We start from the raw sequence: 23,209 nt of genomic DNA, 5'->3' as shown, positions 1-23,209 counted from the left end.
TGTGTTGGGATTAGAATGTTGATAATACATTTTTTTAAAGGTCACCTATTATGCAAAATCCACTTTTTCATGTCTTTTATACATAAATATGTGTCCCCTCTGTGTAAAGAGATTCTGAAAGTTTCAGGAAAAAAGATTCACTCACTTTTAAATGTCCTGATCCATTTATATAGAAAGCTGTCTGAAAATGAGCTGATCAGATTTTGGCCACTTTGTGATGTCATAAAAAAATGTTGGCTTGTGTAACCATTAGCCAATCACCAACCAAGGTAACAAAATGATTGAATAAAAATCAAAACATCAACTTATTAAATGCAGCTATTGCAGGATATAGTTGTATACATTTTTACAAAGCGTTGTTTAAAAGAAATGATGGAGTAGTGTGTAACAGCTGATGAAAAACACTTAAATGATAACAGTTTAAAATCTTATATTAAGAACAGATTATTATTACATGTTATTATTATTATTATTATTACATGTCATTTGTTAGACGCTTTTATCCAAAGCGACTTACATACATTCAGTACTGTGGACAATCCCCACAGGAGCAATTTGGGGTGAAGTGTCTTGCCCAGGGACACAACGACATGCTGACTGCAGTGGGACTCGAACTTGCTACCCCCTGATTTGAAGTCCAGCACACTCTCCACTGAGCCACAGCCTCCTCCGTTAATTTGCATTACTAATGGAACTCCGGCAGTGGCTCAGTCAGTAGGGGCTTGGACTGTGAGCCGAAGGGTCCCAGTTCACCTCCTGCCCTGCCGTGGTGCCCTTGAGCAAGGCACTCCCATTGCTCCCCGGGCGCTGTACAATAGCTGCCCACTGCTCCTACTACTAGACTCCTGGTAGGATGGGTTAAATGCAGAGAACACATTTCACTGTGTGTGCTGTGTGCTCTGCATGTGTGATCATTAAAGAGGGTTTCATCCCTCCCAATTCTAATTCACAAATAAAGCAGATGTGTGCAAACTTGGGCAAATATACAAGGGGTATAATACAACTTAAATATCTTACTATTCTCTTTCTCTTTTGAATATAACATAAAAACACTCAAAATGTAGAGATAACTGTGCCATGTGCAATATACACTTTTTACAATTTATTAATGCTTTTACTCGTTGCTACCTCATCATGTTTATGTGTTGAATAACTTTTTTATAATTCTGCTACAATGTTTTTAACATGGATGTGTTCTTATTGATATGATTGTATTAACATGTGCTTGCTTTTTTGTTTAATATGAAAGTATATGTTTGCCTTTGCATTGTCCCCTTTGCTCTAACAGTGTACACTTCCCCACTTCAGGAGGAATAAAGGACTCCTGATTCTGGAAATTGGAAAAGTAGCCCAATACTATTTAAAAAAGCCTACATTTACATACATTGATTATGTTCCATAGACAGCAGTGTTTCAGTATGTTTGTGTACTTCCTGACAGCTTTAAAGATGAAGTTGGTCACTGGTTTAGTCTTGTCACTACTCTCTCCCGGCTGCTCTCCAACACGTTCTGTGTCCGCTGCTTCCTGCGGTTCATTTTGGACATATCCCGATCGAACACTTCTCCAGAGCGCAGCGCGGACACCAGGTCATCGAACTCACCGCTCTCCTCTTCTGCGTTGGCTCTGGCCTTCCTGCCCTTCTGCTCCCTGTCTCTCTTCAGCTGCAGGAACAGACAGATCAAGACAGGATGAGTACTGTACGTGTATCACTACTGACTCTTTATACTACTCCAATTCAATTCAATAATGTACGTTTTACTTTACTGCATTCATCTTACAGCTTTAGTTAGTTTACAAGTCAAGAGTTTTGCATACAAAAACAGTTGATCATATATGAGGATTTGTTTTTATTAAATGAGCCAATAGTTTATTTAAGGAGAACATGAATTGGCCTTTATATAAATGTCACTCATTGTTTCATTTATTTTGAACCATTTTTAATTGTAGATGTCTCTGCTTTGACACTAGTAAAGTCATTTAACTACATTTGGCTACGAATGTTTACTCACTTTTTCGAAAGAAACATTTTAAATGCAGGACTTTGACACTTTACACAGAGTATTTTTACAGTGTCATACTAGTACAAGTTCTTAGTCATTTAAGTTTTTTGCAGGATCTGAATACTTCCCCATCTCGTCTGAATCAGTGTATGGAAACAGGGAAAGTGTGTAGGCAACGTCTATTATGTTATCTCTCAGAAGTTAGTGTCAAGTATGTTATATGTTTAATGCACGGAACAAAACGTATGAATGTACTATGTACCTGACACGTTGTAACAGACATTATCTATCCTGTTAAAATAAAGTACATCTCTCTTGTATGATCATGTCCTCTAACCTGTGCCTCCAAGAGTTCCCGTCTCTCCTCCTCCTCCTTGCGTCTCGCCATGTTCTCGTTGTCCTGCTGGGCCTCTGAGTAAGCTGTGAGGAAAGTGTTGAAGATCCCAAAGAACTGATCTGGCTGCATGTTGGACGTGTCTTCTCCAAAACGTACCAGCGCCTTTCCAAACTGCAACAAGAGACATGATACATTTTGACGAGTCGAACATATGTAGCTGCTGTAAACGTTGGCTTTTTTTGTATTCTGCATTATTCAATGATTTAGAAATGTTCTGTTTCTGTGTTCATAAGTTGACGGGACATTACCATGATTTAGTAAGTACAAATAAGTTATATAATAAATACCAATTTGAAAATGTAATTGTTGTGTAATTGGTAATTGTATTTATGGTTTCATTTAGCTTCTGTTTTTGATCAACAGGCAGATCTTTCAGATATCTTGCCTTTTTAATGTCCAACTTGTGTGTATATAATACACACAATATAATGTGAAACTGTGTGAGTGTAACATCGTTTCTCTGTCAGTCATTTGAGGATAGATAGTTATGTACTATGAAGGCTTATCTTAAAAGGCAAACAATCGACACATTTTAATCAAATAGCACAACAATTTGAGAAAAAACGTTTGTTGCTGAGTCTCAAATCATGTACCTCTGTGCTTACATTTGCTGCTTGCAAAGTATGTCAAAATGCACTATGAGTATCCAGATGGGGCTCTCACAATGGTCCACAGTGGAACGTGGACACTTACTAGCAGTATTGCAATTACACACTATTGCTGTTGCTTTGGTGAACATAGCACTATGCAAATAAAAGTTAGATATGTGTATTTATTTTTCAATATTTAAGTTCTGCTATACTGTAACTGGTGTCAAAAAGAAGCTGCTGTTAATTGTATAGGGTTAATTGAGCAATCTGAAAGGATTTGGTACTGCGAATGATAATTGCTAGCTAGCTAGCTAACAGCAGCAATCGTCACTTCCAGTGAGGGCATAACACCTGTGTTGGATTTAAGACAAGACCACCCAGTTTAAGACATGGAAGTGTACTGAGGAAAGTATCCGAATCGAGAGACAGTATGTGTGTTAATTACAGAGCTGGAGTCAGGACAACGTTAGCCTAGCGTAGCATACAGACTGGCAGCAGTGGGTTATGAATGTTGTTGGATAGCATTGCTTCAGACTCACATAAAGATTTTCTGTTTCTGCTAACCCTAACTACAGCTTTAGACTCCTTTGTGTTAAGATTATGTTTGTGGGTTAAACATGTGAATAACAGTATCCCCCTTGACTCACCACTTGTTTGGCCTCACTGAGTGAGTCCTCCACGTCAGAGAAGCTGAAGGAGGCCACAGTGATGAACTGACTGACCATAGGGACAAACCTGTCCTGAGGACCCTGAGGGGAGCGGCCCTGCTGGTACTGCAGCTCCTGGACACACACACACACACACACACACACACACACACACACACACACACACACACACACACACACACACACACACACACACACACACACACACACACACACACACACACACACACACACTGAATTCAATATGTCAATATATTCCACATGTATCCTCCATGAGTCTTTTTTTAAATGGACTTACAGGGTGTTAGGTGTTAAACATACTAAGAAAATAACTGAACAGCTTCGTAATCATTCACTCACCGCCTCAACATTTTTCAGGCCAGATCTCAGCTTGCCAATGTCCTTCTCCAACTCTGTCATGCTGGAGAGACAGGTCATATGTAGAGAGACACAAGACAGTCATATTAGCTGCATTACACAAAATACAATTCCTACATTTGTTTCTTCCCATTTGTGGTTTTAGGTGGATTTCAGGACCTATTTATTGGGGAACAACAGTCTCCACAAAGTCTTGTTTTAGCAGTGAGGTTCAGTACAATCACTTCTACAGTGTATTTGTGTTTGTTCTTACTTGACCTTAGCAGCTTCTGGCACAGTCTGAAGCTCTTCACTGAAAGCTGCCATCTTCGGGTATTTCCTCTCCAGCACAGTGATCATGTAGTGAAGCAGAGTGACGTTTCTGCAAACACAACACACACCGTACATTTAACAGTCAAACATTAATCACTTCTCATTGACTTCTAGAAGAAAAGCAAATCGAACAAACATCTACATTTCTTCTCAGATAAAGTGAACAGAAAATGACCCGTACTTGTCAATACTGGACTTGGTGTCGGCTATCTTGTTGAGACTGGACACTTTGAATCCCCAGGCGTTTCCTCGTTGTCCTTTGTTCATGTAGTTTCCAAAGGCCAGCACCACCTCCAGGAGCTGAAGCAGCGCCCCGCTCTGCACCACCTCCTGGGACGCTATGCTCAGAGCTGGAACACAATGTCAACATGTATTTTAACATCTTATAATATCTTCAGCAGGGCACAACAAACTGAACAGAACAGCACCCATGAATTCAGTGAGTTTTGGATAGAAAGGAATACCTTTGATTTTAGGTTTGATCTCAGCCACTCTTTCAGCAAACTTCTTCTTGAAGTAGAGGGACTGCAGTCTCTGTTGATAGTGGTTGATGCTAGGAGAGGACAGAATCAAACAGCCAAACTGTGAGTGGACTCCGATGACCCAACAGCCACCCAACTACAACTTCCTCAAACTATTTTGTTGTTTGTGTGTGAACATGTCAACAGATAGTCACACAATGTCCTCTAATGTTTTTCTCTAAATGTTGTATACATTTGTATTCACTGCCTGGAATAGCTGGTTATGTTGTTTTGCTGTTTGGCCACATGATGTCGCTCTTTTCTGTTTAATACAGACACATACAAAAGTGTGATTATAAGAACATAGGTTAAAGCAAGAAGCACTTTCTTGCCGAGGGTACCGATGATGAGGATATCGTTTTGTGCTATTTTTAAAGCTCGATGACAAAAGCTTTGATTGGGACAGAGGGTAAGAGACCAAGATAAGTTAGGACTGAGAAGGGAACCACATATCAGTGGCCTTAACCCTGCTTCTGTGAATGAAGATGTCGTTTTCCGTTAAAATGTTCAATGTGAAAAGCCAGAAAATCTCTCATGTGACACAGGATCCGGGCCTATCTTTGGCCTTTAGTTGTTTTGGCCATTGTGCCTGGCTCCATAAAGCTGACGACCGACTGCAGGTTGTGATAATCATAACCAATAATCATTTGTGATGACTTTTAACATGAAATATAACAGGCTAAGCTAAAAGTCTAAGTAAGCAGACTTCCTGGTAAGCATCAGAGGGGAAGCAGCAGAACAGGGTGCTCCTGTGCCTTATCGTCAGTTATTTGCACAAGTGAAGCATTTTAGATACTGCTTAACATTTGTTACCAACTCGGGACTGTTTTATTTGACTTGGTATAGCAGCTTAATAACTAGGGATGGGTACCCGGTATGAAACGGGCCCCGGTGCTGAATTAGGTGTGGTTAAACTTTACCCGTCTCGATGTGGACAATGCTCGTTACCAAAAGTGCAATAAGAGTTTAGCATGTAAGGGCAGTAACACAAGCAATTTGTCTAAACATTTAGCAAAAGTGCTCCACATTTAGACGGAGAAATGCACCGTTCAACTGTCTTTCTAGTAGCTCTGTAGCCCCGTCCACGAGTAACGTTTCCACGTCAGGTGTTATGTATGCTAGCAGCAACACACGGAGCTAACTCAATGATACAAACATGGGTTAATGATTAGAGGTAACTGAGTTATTTCTTTTGTTAAAGTTTCAGCCTTTCTGTTTACAATTCTGTCATCAGATTATTTAATACGATTTGTTAAAACATTGTTGTTTCTTTTGATGTGAAATATTATGTATTTAATTTAAATAAAAAGCAATGTTAGTTTTGTTCACAATTTGTTTAGTTAGTTTACCTTATTTTTTTCTCCAAAAGAACCGATAAGAGTACCGTTAAAAGACCGGATCGATAAGCGGTATCGATAAAAGTAGTAGTACCGTTAAAACCTTAACGATACCCATCCCTACTAATAACACTGTTACTTGAGGTAACTACTCTCTCTTTCAACCCGCTCTGCAGCTTCTCCTCCAGACAGGATCCTCAAAGTGTACAGTCTGTCTGTCACCGTCATGCTTTAGTTAACTGACAAATACAGGCTGTGTGTGTGTGTGTGTGTGTGTGTGTGTGTGTGTGTGTGTGTGTGTGTGTGTGTGTGTGTGTGTGTGTGTGTGTGTGTGTGTGTGTGTGTGCGTGTGTGTGTGTGTGTTTTACCTGCTCATGTCATACAGGAAGCGGTCTGCTTTGGCCATACGATCCAGCTCATGCTTGTGTTCTTCTAACAGCTCAATGTCACTCTTCTCAGGGACGAACTTCAGGAGCTTCACACACACACACACACACACACACACACACACACACACACACACACACACACACACACACACACACACACACACACACACACACACACACACACACAGTTAAATGTGCATTTCATTTAAAAAAGTTATTTTATGTTTTATTTGTGACACACGTTTGAGCCGTAAATAAATAGGAATGTTACAATTAGAAATCTGCATCATAGTACAGGACTAAATATCTTGCCCAAGGACACCTGACTGCAGGGACTGGTGATTGAAGCATTGACTCTCTGATTGGTAGACATGTGTTTACCCCCTTTGCCATATCTGCCCCGTATCAAATCACATTGCTTCTTTATATTGGTCATTTTTATATGGATCAATATAAAGATCCTCCAAGGACCTTATGCACACCTTTAATGAAACAGCATCCTGATTCTAAACATCTTGTTACTGTTGTCATTATAACCATTTGAAATCTGCTTTGGGAGCAATACTTGGGCTGGAGGTGACTCAGAAGATGTGGTAATGGGTCACCTGCTCCAGCATGTCCTTAGGTAGGTCTTCCTGTTCGTCCATGGATAGGACAGCATGTCGGATCTCCTCATTGGTCAGCTTCAGTCTGTAACATACATTTATATAACAGCTTTTCAACATGCACATTTTTTTGGATCAAACTTATTCATATGGAACATGCACTGACCGTAAGAGCAGAATGTTACAGTTCTGAGCTCGTCGACCGTCGATTACTGACAGCTCCTTCACTTTCCTCACAAAGGACTGGTCCTCCTCATGATCCTTCTGCTAATACAACATAGTGGTTAGAATACCAAAAAAAGCCTTCTTCCGTGTAAAAGTTTGTTTTCAGTGTTTCTGTATTCTCCATTTCAAACACATGCAATCAACCTGAGTAGTGTCAATATCTGTCGCACAATGAAACTAAATCTATGAATAGGAGGATTGATATGCTAATGACACAAATACCTAATGAACATAAAATAAAAGGCAAAAGAGAAACTGAGTGTGATACGTTACATGTAATACTTGAGGTTTCTGGTAGGCTGAGAAGGTCTTCTGGAACTCTTCTAGATCCAGAACTTTAAACACCTTGAGATCATCCATCTCTTTCCATATGGTTCCTTCTATCTGGCTCTGAAACAACAGCAAATATGCAAGTTTATCATCCTCCTAACTCAAAGTTCACTGTAGAGATGTCTGCAGCATTTCTCAGCTGTTGACCCCCTACAGAGATTACAAGCTGATTGGCATTACTCAGTCGGATGTCATATCTTTTTCTTACTGTCGGCAAATCCCATGAAAAGACCCAGGCTGAAATTAGTTCATGCTAAGCACATAGTCCACTATGAATTGAGTCTGCAATGTGGGGGTGCTTTTTGAATGTATAGGAGGAACTAGGACAAACGCAAGGAGAGACCGCAGCGTGACTGAGACCCAGAATACATGAGTTGTTGCCCAATTTATTTGAATGATTTCAGTACCGTACAATACCTAGTGTCCATTGTGTTTTCTTTAAATGTGCACATAACTCAAATGATAGTCCTCTGTATAGAACTTCTATTAGTTGTAGTTGATGAATGAACATTTGGGACACATCCCAAACCCAACACTATGTTAGTCCCTCTCTCTCCGTAGCAACAGCAGTACCTCAGGCAGTTTGCTCCAGTTGAAGGACTTCAGGGGGTTGGATGGCCGAGGAATATTCTTCCTCTGGGCTGTTCCTAGTGGAGCTCCTGGTGGAGGAGGTGGGGCAGACGGAGCCATGCCAAAACCTGGTGGGCCTCCTGGAGGAGGAGGTGGAGGGGGGGGGAGGTGGAGCAAAAGGCAGGGCCGGAGGAACTGAACCAGCATACGCCACGGGGGGTCCTCCTGGCACACTGGAGGTCTGACAAGAGAATTCATTATGAACAGATGCCATAACCATAGATTATACATGTATTGCCAGCAATAAACACAAATAAACCACGTTTCTCGCAGCTGGGTGCACGTACAGAGCTGAGCTGCTGCAGCCGGGCAGACAGGTCTCCCACTTGTTGTCGAGCTTGCTTGTGCTCGTTGCTCTCCCGCTCCAGTTTGTCTTTCAGCTTGTTCAGCATCACCATCATGTCGTCTTTCTCCTTATTCTTGGCCTCAACCTCCCGCTCTCTCTTTTCAAAGCGCTGCTGAAGGTTCTGATGCTCTGGAGGGAAGGGAGTGTGGGAACATACAGTATGTGATCATTCTGTAAACTACGGCGGAGTCAAAGTATACAGTCTTTCTTATAGGCAGAGCTACTGATGGGCAACTGAGAAGCATTGCCTCTCCTGCAGCGTGGCTTATTTACATTGCATGCTTGGTCCCTGATGTACCAACGGTTGTTTTATTGAATACATAGTCAATTAGCAAAGCACTTACTAAGATTTCAATTCCTAGCTGATCAAGAGAGAAACATGCATTGTATTGTTTTTGATGAACCTGCAGCTGTTGTAATGCACAGGAGTGTGTGTGTGTGTGTGTGTGTGTGTGTGTGTGTGTGTGTGTGTGTGTGTGTGTGTGTGTGTGTGTGTGTGTGTGTGTGTGTGTGTGTGTGTGTGTGTGTGTGTGTGTGTGTGTGTGTGTGTGTGTTTACCTTTTCTCATTTTATCAGCTTGTTCTTTCCATTGTTTGACCTCACTCTCTTTGATGAGCCTATAGACAAACATACACACGTCACCCTCATTGACAATTAACGACTGGAACTTGGAATCTTGAAGAAAATCGGTGGGAAAAACACGTTTATGATAATCACTTGTTTCGCTCAACAAGACAATCTCCACATATTAACAGCACTTTTATGATTTACTAAGCGTACATGCAATGCCATAAGTAAAAAGCTAACGTTTGGTTATAAACTTAATACAGTAGCATGGCTGTGCATCACCACCGCTAAGCTAAAGGCGGACTCGTGTTGGGCGTGATGACGTTTAGGTGTCTCTTTTAGTCACTTTACACATTCAGACATTCACCAGTGAGGTATTTAAATATGTCATATCCTAGTGCAATACATGAACATCTCTAAAACTTGTATTAACCACAGACCTTATTTCAGGCAACTAATAAAAACATGTTCAAAAAACCATTGACTTCCAGATGAGAGAACCGTAAATGCTATAATGCCAACTCATTACCGGGTTCAATGACTCATCCCTGAAACCACAATAGGCTTCTACCCCAAATGAAGAGCCCTCTGAAACTTACATGCTTACAATGTTTCTCACGTTGAAGTCCTCCAGTGGAGCGACATCAGGGTTTTCTCCTTTGTCCGTCTGCAGAACCAGCTGCTGGACTATCCGATCCAACAGCACCCAGTACTGGAGCGTGGTGCTGCTCTGCTTGTCTGCAGACAGAGGGGAGAACCGTCAGATTCATGGTGATTTAAAAAGGAAGGTAAACTAGTAAGTTGTGGACAAGTGTCCAGGCAGTCTTACAGGGCATCATGAGACAGTGCTGCAGTGCAGACAGCAGGTGAGGGTACGCTTCAGTGTGGCTCAGATGTCTCTTGATCACCTCAAACATCTGGCTGGCACTTTTAGTTTCTATATGGACCTGAGGAAAAAGACAGTTTCTTTATGACATATATCAAATCTATGTTTTGACATTTATTTGACATAAAAAAGAAATGCAATGCAAAATACATTTTTAATTTTCAATCAAATTCCTATTATGATAACAGATGGTGTTTAGTGTTTAAAAACTGAAATGTGTTATGTCTTTTTATCCCCACAGCAAGAGCTAGGATTTTGGCGCTAAAATCTAAAAAGACATTTGGACAGTCTAAAATGACTTACAGCATCAAACTGTTTGGACATCAGAAGCTCGTCTTCATTCCTCAACATCTCAAAGAAGTCTAAATGTCTGGAAACAACATAAACAGAATGGAATGGAACAAAGTTTGTCAAAGTACAAATATATTCCCCTGACCTCTCATGTATTTGTTAACTTGTTAACACAGTATGTTTTAAAATGCTGGCATCTTCAAGAGTGCCTCATGTACCTGTTCAGGATGGCGTTGTCATTGGAGTGCAGTTTGTCAATGATCGGCTGAATGCCCAACATCAGGAACTCATAACGCAAGTGGATGCGGAACTCCAGACTGGTCTGAAAACACAACATTTGTGGAGGAAGGGAAGACGTTGATTGAGACAAATACGATACACACATCACTCAAAGATACAGTACTTTCTAGTTCTGTCTAGATCTCAGCAAAATAAAGACTCGTGGATGGTTGTTCACCTCTCCTGCTCCCTGACTGAGCACAGCGTTGATGAAGGACATGATGGCCGTCTTCAGGTTCACTTCATCTCTGTAGCGGCCTGTGGATCTATCTAAGTCGTTCAGCAAGGTCTGCACACAGAGCAGAAGATATTCAAGTTGCATAAAACATATTTGTGGTAACTGGTTGTGGCCTCACTTTCTGTCACAATCTGAAGTATTATTATTGTTAGGGTCCCTAGGATGAATCCTTCATCTAATGTAATGCTTCTTCGTGTTTTCCTTTCCACACCACCATATTCCCTTGCAGAAGATTACATGAAACACACAAACAAAGCAAAAGCAGACCTGAAAGCGTGTTCTCTCCGAGGCAAATGTCTGGTAGTGCAGCATGGCTTCTAGAACTTTCTTATGGCCTCCTGGCACCAAACATACTGCACCAAGGATCTCTAACACCGCAACCTAGGGAGAGAGAGCAAACAGGAAATATTCAATTAGAAGGAGAAAGAATGTTATGATGACTAACTAGAGAACGATTCTTTTAAAGGGCCAACATTGTGTGAGGACACAGTGTTGTCTTTGCTGTTCATCTGTTCATTTTCCTGTTGGAAGCTCTGCAGTCCTGAGACTCATGACATGGTTTCAATCAAGGATCTAGATGTCAACATTATAGAAGTGTATTTACTGTAAGTGTCTTTGGATAAAAGCGTGATCTAGCATAACATGTAATAACAATCATTCATGATTCCTTCCTTAGGTGTATTGTCAACTCTTAGACTTTATATAAAAGTTGTATGTCCTTGAGAAATGGGAAGCATGTAATCTAAAGTTTAAGAGCCATAGAAGCTCAGTCAATAGGGACTTAGCTAGGTCAAATAATGGTTACTGGTTCAAGTCCCCCATGGACCATACACAAATACAGTGTGGACTGGTAACTGGAGAGCCAATGCAGTTCATGCAGACTGCCAAAATGCCTATTGCTCCAGACTTCTAGCCATGGCAGCCTCTTCGTTCTGACACCTCTCAATAAGACATACGTTTTTACTAGGGCTGTCAAGTTAACGCGTTAATGCAAAAAAGATTTAACGCCACTAACTATTTTAACGTGCGATTAACGCATGTGTATTTGTCCTCGGCCCGCCCCGTAGTTTCAGAGCCCAAAGGCTTGACGTTGTTGTTGTTGTTGTTGTTAGTTGGATGGTGGGAGATTCTAGCGAGAGATATGGATACAAGAAAAGGTGTTTTAAACAGCAAGCCAAGCCCACAGCTGATGCTGACAGCAGACCACGCTTGAAAGTTTGCCGGGGAGACTCCTGGACACTTCTACGAGCAGCAATCTTTCAACAGCGATAGCTAAATGGGTGGCGGTGGCTGCAGCTTGCAGGACAATTAACATTGTGGAGGACGAGGAGCTGCGTTAGATAATTCGGATCGCATCCAACGTGTCGACTGCACATCACAGCGCATTATTTTGACCCACAGTGAGAACATCTCATGCTTTGACTGTTATGAAGACAGAGGAGCAGCATTTCGCCGACAACTGTAAACAGGCTTGTCTGTTTGAGCAACTGGCTCAGTGCAGAGAAGTACACAGGGTTGGGAGAGAGTGTAAGAGAGTGTAAGAGAGAGAGGTTCCAGGTTGTTGTGTTGAGAATATTCAGGAGAATATTTGTCATTGTTCAAATGATAATAAACAAACATTTGCATAAAGCATATTTGTCCACTCATATGTTGATAAGAGTATTAAAAACTTGAAAAATATCCCTCTAAGGTACATTTAGAACAGATACAAAATGTGCGATTAATTTGCGATTAATTTGCGATTAATCGCGATTAACTATGGACATCATGCGATTAATCGCGTTTAAATATTTTAATCGACTGACAGCCCTAGTTTTTACATTAGTGTATTCTCAGGTGTGATGTACTGTTTGATGTAACAACACTGTGAAAATGTAATTTCCCACTGTGGGATTAATAAAGTTTGTCAACTTCTTCTAACTTTGTCATTATGGGATATTGAGTGCATTGCATGTACCTTGGTTTTGATGCTTTCAGTAGTGAGACTCTGTGCGATGATGTTGATGCTCTCACAGTGACCGAGCACATGAGCCCTGCCCTGAGAGTTGTTCATCAGAGCTTTGATGCAGCCGATCAGGGAGGTGTGGATCTGAGAGTTGGTGGTCTCATAGTCCATCGACTTGAGGAAATTCAGGATACAAGACAGGCCGTCCAACTCAATGAACCGCGTCACGAACCTGGTGGAGATGAATCAGAATGGCCTTGTTAGGGTTATTCTTTACATCACTGCAGTACATGGGAAAATGTAACAAAAACTAAGGACATGTTCATTTTCTAGGATAACTTGGGCTGGATTTGTACCTCATTGGCTGTGTCCTCAGTGCCGTCTTCAGACCATCAGCGATTTTATGTTTTCCCTGCTCTTCCTCATCCTCCAGCAGAGTCTTCCTCTGGTAAGGGAAGGGTTGAACAAAAAAATGCCTTACAACTTTTCAGAACTTGTTTTGACTTACCACCAAATTAACTAATAGTTCGGTGGTACAAAAAAAGGCAAAATCTGCGCAGATTGTCGCTTATACATCCATGGTACAGATGTTCTGCAAGACATGTTGTACTTTAGAAAGTAATCTAGTATCAGCAAATCCTTTAACTGCCAGCTCCACCATTTGATAGAGCACATTTTGTGTCTTGATATCTTGTTGGAAAAAAAATAAAAAAGTGTAACTCCATCTGATTCAGCCAGCTCTCCCCTTTGGTTGACATGTTATGCACAAAACAACCTCTAGATGTCACTGTGGTTCGAACAGAAAGCCCTTCAGCTAGCTTCCACTGAGAAAGTTGGCATGCTAAAAATCACTGCTGAAGAAATCACTCTTTTTGGTCAACTTGTGTAAGGTAACCATATCATTTTTGACATATTTTAGTGTCATAGCACTGACTGAGCATAATTAGATAACTTGATGCACAAAAAAAGTTTTAACAAGGGTGTAATTATTTTTTTGAAAATATGCCCAACCAACCGGTCGAATTGGCCTTCATATTGTAAACTAGCAATACGACTTTTTCAGAGTTTCAGAGATGTTTTCCAATAAAATATGGTAAATAAATGGCTAGATTCATGCTAATATTACTAAATCTAGTACTGCCTTATGAGTCTCAGAGTGAAAGAGTGATAATCATTTATATAGCACCTTTCATGCATGGCATTCAGCCCAAAGTTGCACACAGATGAGCAAGTTAGGCCAACACAGGATATAGACATTTGCTGTTAGGCCAATTCAGCATCTACAGTAAGATGAGCAAGTTAGGCCAACACAGGATGTAGACATTTGCTGTTAGGCCAGTGGTTTCCTGTTAGGCCAATTCAGCATCTACAGTACGATGAGCAAGTCTTTTGTTTATTATGAAAAACACTCAACATTACTTTTTTCCATTTTTTCTTTTTACAATTATAATTTATTATCTTTTATGAATATCTGGTTGTATATATTGCTCATTTTCCACAAAAGAAACAAATGTATTTCAGCATACACATACTGTACTGTATGTGATGATTGTTGAAAATGCACTTTTACCATAGAAGGCCAGCTCGACCAGTTTGTAGAGGCTCATAAAAACAAAACTGTTTGGTCAGTCAAACAAATAAAAATGGTTTGTGGTTATTTGTGGCCCATTTGATAAAAAAATGCAAACAAATAATTTTTCCATAGATTCTTTCTTGGTCTGGCAGTTAAAGGGTTAAGCAGGCTCATGAAGAGCTACTGTACACCTGACAAATGCATGTATGGGGCAAAATATAAACCCTGTTCAATACTGATGGCAGTAGCATGATATGAGGTCACAGACGTCCGGACCTCAGCAATCATTTCCTGAAAAAACAGCATGTGCCTGACAGGGGACACCGCTTGTTACTGACAGCTTTAAGACAGAAAGCTCTCTGTCAGGGAGACACTGCTGGTAAAGCTGTATCAGGTTGGAGGACTGGATGAGTCTGGACTTGTCCCCCTTTTCCACTGAATTGAGTTCTGTTCTAGTTCCATGCTGGGGCTAGTTTGGTTAAAAGTTGGTTCAACTTGGGAACCACTTAAGAACCAGTTTGCTTTTTAAACCGACCAGAGCCCGAGAGGAGCCCAATGACGTCACAGTGTATACCCGTTGAAGATGTACTCTCTACATTTACAAAGCCAGATTGAATTGCAAAAACTACTTCTCCTACTTTATACTCTTTTCCAGAGTGACTTTGTTAAAAGTATGCCAATATGTTTCAGCGGAAGTGTTGTGGTGCTTGTGTCCCACCATCGTTACGCATACTGTCTCCTCAAGCTAGCTGCCACTAGATAGTAGTAATTCACTGACTGTTGTCATTAACATCCCCTGATGCATATTTCCCGATAAATGTATATGGTTTCTGCTTTAATAGACGATGTTTGACTTCAAGGCATAGTAAATGAAGGATTGTATGATGAGAAGTTACTCTCGTATTACATGGACCAGTGAGCCTAGCCACGAAGCCGTTCTGGTTGGTTTGTTCAGAGTGGTATTCAATCAAAGCTCTCTTCCTGTGTCATGGATACAAAGTGGGGAGTGTAACTCACAGCAGCCAGGGACCTGAGCTGGTCAATATAATACTCTGGCCATCTGGTTGAGGCGTTCTCCTCTGCCTCCTGCAACACACACACACACACACACACACACACACACACACACACACCACACACACACACACCACACACACACACACACACACACACACACACACACACACCACACACACCACACACACACACACACACACACACACACACACACACACCACACACACACACACACACACACACACACACACACACACACACACACACACACACACACACACACACACACACACAGCGTAGTCATGGATATGCTTACATATAGTACTGTAAAATCCAAATCCATGTGTTATGTTGCTCATAAGCTGCAGCTGCGCCCATCATTTCCAATACTGATTGATTGATGGGTAGTAATCATTTCTTACCAGTTTCTTGCCACAGTAGATCTGCCATTTCTTCTCTGCTGGCAAAGAAAACATGGCGGCTCTGTTTTCAGCTGTGAGGTCCAGTTCATCCTGGGACAGGAGAAAGGAGAGATGGATGAATGACCGATGTTTGAATGCACATGGAGTAGAACAACCAGTGTTGGTTGACTCACCACCAGCTCAGTGAATAGAGAGTCCAGCTCTGGAAGGGGGGGCATTGGCAGGGTGGGCTCCAGTACAGCAGCATTGTTGGGGTTGTCATGACAGTAGGTGATCTCTGGTTTTTCACTACCTTTAAAGCAGCAAGAAAATATAGAGGATATGCCCCGTCCTTGGGGCTGCTTCATCCGGGACGCCATGGTTACAACTATTGAGTCAAAAACAAGACAATAACTATAAATCAATGTTATTGATCCTGGTGCATTTTGCAGCAACTTCTATTTTCATGAGGTTTGTCTTATGAGATGCAACAGTAGGCGGGGCTTAATGAAAACATATGCTGTATTGGCGCCAAGGATGTGGAAGCTTGCAAGAATAAACCAGGGAAGATCCGGGGTGTTTGTTCTCAAGAGGCCATACTTGCTTCATGTGCCACTGAGAGACGTTCATGGGAATGAACGTTTTCTTAAAACGACCTTGGTTTTTCCCGCCTGTCTTGATTGTCTGTCCTGGTCTTATCAGTTTCACCTGTCCCCCATTTGCCCTGGAACCACCTGACCTCCTATTTTTTGTGAAGTCTTAGTCAGATTCTTGTTTGTCATACATCGAGAGGTTCTGTTCTGTTGGGTTCTGTTTTGCCTTGCCTCCTCTGGACCAAGCCTTTAAATAAAGACAGTTTCTGTTGAGAGTATCTGCTCCTGTCTTTTGACAGATCTGTCACAGAAAGCAGAGCAAGGATCTAACTGCAGATCACAGATACTCTTTATTTAAAGGCTTTGTCCAGTCACAACATAACTTGGCGATCTACTACAAAAAAGACTCTGACTTAACAAAAACCAACAGGTGGAACTAATAAGACTAGGTGAAACAATCAAAACAGGCTTGAAAGCAACGACAGAAATTAAAAACAGACATGATACAGGTGGAGAAAACCTTTTCTTAACTTTCATTTCAATTATTATACTTTATGCCAAAACAGGGACTATTTGTAATGTGCCAATATGTGTCCTCTATTTCTCACATGACCACATGACATAGGCTTACAGATATACAATAGATGTATACAGGATGCCCTTCTACAAAGTATTCCATACAACTAGACCTAGAAGTCCAATGAGTAGCATTAAACCTGTTGGAGGACAAGTGAAGACTGTTTGTCATTCCATTGGAGGCATGTTGGGTTGGGATCTCCTAATGACCCAAAGGACAGGATGAACAATTGTAGCAAGTCAAACCTGTTTGACTGTGCATGTGGCCATGTGAGATTAGGGGAAATAGAAAGGGGATATTTCAAACTTTTTATGAAAATAAATGATTGGGCTTTTTTAACTAAGACTTTAATGACTGAATGTATAAGAAAAGGTGAGCTTATTAACATAAACACAACAATGAATACTCTGGAATATATTTTTAAATGTACATTTAAGAGTGCAATGAAAGACAAACACAAGTTTCACGTGTGGGCCGTATTACATTATACTTTTAAAATGTGCTGCGGGCCAATTTAATATGGACCATAGGCCGCAGTTGGCCCCCGGGCCGTAGTTTGGACAACCCTGGTCTATGGTTTGGTACTCATCCCTTCTTCAGCTAAATGTCAAGTAATGTAAAAACCGATAACTAATATCCATGCATTATTACCACAGAGTTATCATGCACGCTGTTGTATACTTTCAACTCGGAAACATCACACATCAAATTGGGATAAACATGCATTGACACATGTCGTCTATCCATCAACACAAACATGATCACCCACACAAACAACACACACAATCACCTGGGTGTGATTGACTGGAAGACTTGTTTTTCACCCAGCTGAGTCATGAGGTGTGGCCAAGTGCTCCTCTATCAGTGTCTGATCATTTATATAAGGCTAGTCTTATGATAGGAACAGCACTTTGGTATGTTGGAGCGTGAACAACAGTTTCAGTGTAGATGGGAATCACAGCAACACACTACTTTGCATCATCATAGAGCGAGTGCTGATGGTACAAAGTAACAAGAAATACCTTTTTTAAGTTATGAGCAAATACACTGCAGTGATGTGTGGTTTTAAGTGGGGATTCTCAACAGTTATGATTTATGACACAGCTTGGTTAAATACTCGGGTCTAATTGGTCAATTTTGACGTTCCAGAGGTTATTTATTCTCGCTAACAGACTGCTGCTAAGGAGAACAGACCGTTGCTAAGGAGGATCAAGGGACTTTGTGCCGTTATAGCCCCTGTCTATAAGACCAGACTCCATATAGATAGTCCCATCTTCTTATAAATGGGACAATTTAACATCAGCTGTGGACAGCAAACATTAGTTTTATTGATCAGTAAACTACATGGAATACTTTTTAAATATTTAATTATATTTTTGGAGAGCACAAAACTTTGGATTCATTATGGCTAAACAGTCCCCAGTAAAGAAAAGAAAAAAAGAACAAGAGAAGGAAAGAGGTTAAAAGACAAAGCGCCGGACGTCAGAGAAATCAGCAGAAGAAGACATACAGGAAGTTAGTGGGGTTGCAATCGAATTGTCAGTTTAGCTTAGGAACCTTCCTAACGGAGTGAAATGACCCGGAAGTCCCTCAATGGCAGCCATGATAAGAGCCGTTTGAATTCTCTAGATGAAAGCAAAGGAGCTTTGAAACTTCCTTTATAACCTCCTTTAGCAGGGCCGTCCCTCCCTACAGGCCGATCATGCAGACTGCGTGGGGCCTCACCTTGCGGAGGGGGCCTCATCTTGCGGAGGGTGCTTCAACTGAGTCGAAAATGTGGCGCACCTATGCGCTTATGCGGCGCAATCAGTGTGGCGCGGCACGGTTTCGCCGCTTTGTTTTGAACGTTCAACACTATAAGAATAAAAAGGAGAAATATTAACGTTACTTTTTTAATGAAATGATAAAATAAAGTCAACATTTCACAGTTTACTGAGCTGTGTGGTGTTTCTTAAACTATTAAAACATGTTTGAATGGTGATATACACAGTAATAGATGTGAAGGCCTAACATGTAATAAATACAATTGTATTCCTTAAACGGTGCAAATTCTCTAGAGGTCTTACAGTAGTCCACTGTAAAGAAAACTGTAGTTTCCCCACAGCAGACGCACATTAATAACATTTGCTGACGTCATAAATACGTCTGATAGTGTCAGTGCAGTCGGATTCTCTTGAAGCCCGGTCGTCTTTTCCAAAGTCCTTTTGAATTCTCCTAACCACTATTCCTTAACCAAGTGACGTTTCAGAGTTCAAGGAATAGTGATTAGGAAAAGATGATAGGAGCTGATTTTTAAACAATTCGACCGCAACCACGGTGTCCGGCAGTGTTTAAAGACTGGTTAATGAAAAAGAAAACGTGAACAGACTTGGACTGTTACAGAAAACCTGCTGCCATCATTTTAAGTTACACTGCTGTCGCCGCAGTTTCAGCCGTTGGTACGCAGTGGAACTGACAATCTTTAAATCAATATGGGTCAAGGTGTTGGTATATTTAGTAGGTATCCGTGATATGTGAAAGTGCTTTGAGGGGTCGCATAGACTGGAAAAGCGCTATATAAATGCATTGATCCCCTGAAATCATAACATAAAGGTAGAAAATACCGTCATCTGCAAACTGTCAGATATATCAAGTCACTGACTGGCTCATAGCATCACAAAGCACTTTGACTCTTACTGATATGGCTGATGTCCATGCATGTGTTGTTTATATTTGATCATATGCACTGTTGGTGTCCTGGCCTCAGTTACAAAAATGTGTTTGAGTATGAGCATGTGATTGTTTGCTGCAGGACTCTTACTATGATCAGAGCTGTGTGTGTATACTTGTGTATGGATTGATGACAGGGATATAATTCACCATGATGCTCAGAGTGTGCAGGCTTTAATCGATCCAATCGACCCCTGAGAGGAATGTGTTTTCTCTTCCACACAGATCAGAGGTCAGTGCCAGCCACAAACAGCAGGGATTAACTCTCACTCCAAAGCAATTCCATCAGTAAATATTTGCTGGAGGGTGTTTTTTCCTAACAACAATGTGTGTTGTTGATGAGGCAGCTAAGCTCCTGTAGCGTCTCTTCTCTCTCCTGATGACACATTTCCATCAGTAGCCAGTTGTGTGGACTTCACTCTTACAGCTGGCCAATTTCCTAATTTGTCCTATTGTCAATGTATCTCATGAAAAGACCAAAACCAACAATGTTTCAGATCTTTTTGTCAATACTTTCTGACTTCCCTGCTCTGTCTGTGGCTCCTCAATGCCCAGTGGTTCCTAATTTAGCAAATGTTACTTAAACAGTGAGTATTTGATGCAGGAGGACGGTGAGTGTAAGGGACCATTACTTTGATCAGATTGTTCTAATAATGTCCCAAATAATGTTAAATGTTAGAGGTCAGAGGTACAGTCACCATTATTTTGGTCAAGAACCTGTGAGTGTTCTTTTCTCACTTTTTGGTTGTGCGCTCTTAATCTTAAACCAAAGGTGCCCAAAATATCTCTGCACAATTTTGAAACTATGAAACCTGCAAATGACTGATTTAAATGGTTCATAATCATGTAAAAACAACATTACATGTTGGTACCTCCTCACTACAGGTGTTTAAATAGAAGCTACCATGTCGCATACAAATAAATCATACAGTCTATGAAATATGTTATAGTATTATTGCTTCATAGATTCAGCAGAATCATGTATTTCTCCTTTCCAATAGAATGCCCAATGGTATTACCTTGTTCCCTACAGTCTAACATTTCTTCCTCTGTATTTACATTAAAAACAGAGTTGAAATGTAAAATGACATCACATTTACTCAAGTAGAATTTGTAGGTACTTGTACTTCCTTGAGTAATTTATTATTTTGTTTAGATATATATTTAAGAGTGCAATCAAAGTATATAATTTAAGCAAAATATATACTTTTTAGCTTTAGTTACATTATAAATTAAGAATTTAGCCCAGAAAATATATAGCAATTTGACTATAAGAGGAACTTTAAAGTTCATGTGAATGATGTTCACATAAAAATAAACATGCTTTATACTTCTCAAATATAAAGAGTTTCTGCTTTCTCTTCTATAGTTGTCACTTTGGGCTCTTTTATCACCATTTTTAAGTATGTGTTTGGACCCAGTTACTTTTGTACTGTTACCTGATTAGTTATCTATTCAAATGTAAATTGTGAGCTTTATTGTAAAGTATTAAAATGGGACAAAGATGTTACAAATTACAGACGATAATTATTTTTAAATACATGGTGTAATTTGCCCTATGGTCCCTCTTCCTCTACATAAATCTTTGGATTCTCCTTACCTGTGTGACCCCGTCTATGCGCTGCAGCAAGAGGGCATGTTGCTCCAGCAGTGTGTCAGGTGTCGGATCAGATCTCTCTGCTGTCACTGTAGCTCAAAATCCAACGACATTACAGCTTTTCAACAGCTAATTATCACTGAACACTACCCTGGACTTCTTCTGACAGTATATCTAAGTGTACTTTTATGATACAAAGAAATACAATATTAAAAAAGGTAGTAAAAGTCAAATAGTGATGCTGAAATGGACTCTGATCACAGATTTTAAGCTGCAATGAACATAAATAGATACAAATCTGAAACTAAAAGTCTTTGAGAGTTGAATTCAAAATGTTGCAAACGTAATCCAGAAGAAGTTTTTTCAGTTAGAAAGTGTTAGGGAAAAGAATAAATCCATGAGCGAAATAAGTCACCAAGAACTAGCTTGTCAGAAACCCGCAGGTGTCTAGGAAAATCAAATCCTCTGTCACTGTCTTCGTGTATCCGTACAGCACAGACTCTCGTCTCTGTGTTCTTCTTTTCCTGTTTCCATTCTGATTCAATGAGAGTTGTCAGTGTGTGTCTGTCAGGACATTCAGACTGACAGATCAGCCCGGGTGAGAGCATGGAGAGCTCAAAACACACACTACTGCATTCCTGACGGAGGCTGTCACGCCCAGACCTCACCCACTGCTGTGTGTGTGTGTGTGTGTGTGTGTGTGTGTGTGTGTGTGTGTGTGTGTGTGTGTGTGTGTGTGTGTGTGTGTGTGTGTGTGTGTGTGTGTGTGTGTGTGTGTGTGAGTGTGTGTGTGTGGGAGGGAGAGAGGCGTGGCGGTCTTTGTCAATCTGTGCAGCGTCTCATCATGTTTAGTGACGACATTGGGAAAAAGGATTTGATGTGAACTGCCCTCATTAGCATTATCATTGTTATTGCAGCAGCCTGCCTTCATATGACTGTACTATTTAACCAACAAACTGGAAGTGACGAGTAAAGGCCTGACCGTCAGAGAATAAAGACTTTTCAAAGGGTTTTCAGAAACTTTCCTTAAAAATAAAAACTTCCAAATGTAACACTTTTTACACCAATTATGTAACAAACTCAATAATTGTAAGGGGTTAAACATGAAACTATTTACTTATTTAATTGAGTTTGTTTTTATCATTTTGCCCCTAAATGCAATGAAAAATTATTTACAAAGAACTTTTGCTCTAAAATATTGATGCCTCTTTATAAGAGACAAAGCAAATTCAAACAGATCTGTATTAAAAAGTTGTTCTTGTTACTTCACTGGGTACATACCAAGGAATTCACGCCACGCAGAGCAGAAGAGCCTATGAGGAGGTCATTTTAAATGTTTACATTACATTTTGCTGGGGCAGGGTCAGCAAAGACAAGAAGCATGATAACATGATAACTGACAATGGATAGAAAATGTGCAAATATTCACATTAACCTCTGAATGATCCTGACTCCCAATTATTTAAGTATCAAATATAAAATGTCTTTTTTATATATGAAATATATTGTGAGAAGTGTTTCTTCACCATTGTCATATTACAGTTATTCATTACAAAAAGGGGATACCACACTCACAAAATGAACATTGAACAAAGAGCAAACTCTTGATGAAATGTAGACCTAAACAAACCAAATACATATTAAATATCTGAAATAGGAGTAGGAAGAAGTACAGACTTATCTTGTCTTACCCCTATGTCTTTTGACTTTTGAATCTCAGATGTAAACATTAACATGAATGACGTCTGAATTCCATGTGGCTGTTTTGGTTTCATGTTCCTGGTATCGGCATGCTGCTCACTTTCAC

At 40.5% G+C, this 23,209-nt stretch overlaps 1 protein-coding gene across 1 annotated transcript; it reads right to left on the bottom strand.

Moving 5' to 3' along the window:
* Positions 1-405: 405 nt before the first annotated feature.
* daam1a (dishevelled associated activator of morphogenesis 1a) lies at positions 406-21,994 on the bottom strand. Its single transcript, XM_034135237.1, is given in 28 exon segments — positions 406-1,662; positions 2,339-2,509; positions 3,636-3,770; positions 4,017-4,077; positions 4,288-4,395; positions 4,528-4,696; positions 4,811-4,899; positions 6,573-6,679; positions 7,199-7,283; positions 7,365-7,462; positions 7,697-7,813; positions 8,327-8,480; positions 8,482-8,564; positions 8,671-8,858; positions 9,288-9,346; positions 9,896-10,034; positions 10,126-10,243; positions 10,486-10,552; positions 10,692-10,795; positions 10,931-11,041; positions 11,258-11,371; positions 12,948-13,167; positions 13,292-13,380; positions 15,526-15,594; positions 15,948-16,037; positions 16,121-16,314; positions 18,822-18,950; positions 21,406-21,994. Coding segments are annotated over 27 exon segments (3,162 nt in total). The 5' UTR covers positions 18,841-18,950; positions 21,406-21,994; the 3' UTR covers positions 406-1,458.
* Positions 21,995-23,209: the final 1,215 nt, after the last annotated feature.

The sequence above is a fragment of the Trematomus bernacchii genome, unplaced genomic scaffold, assembly GCF_902827165.1.
Source record: "Trematomus bernacchii unplaced genomic scaffold, fTreBer1.1, whole genome shotgun sequence".
NCBI lineage: Eukaryota > Metazoa > Chordata > Actinopteri > Perciformes > Nototheniidae > Trematomus > Trematomus bernacchii.
Note: the sequence above shows the minus strand (reverse complement) of the source record. Positions and strands in the feature narration are given on the sequence as shown.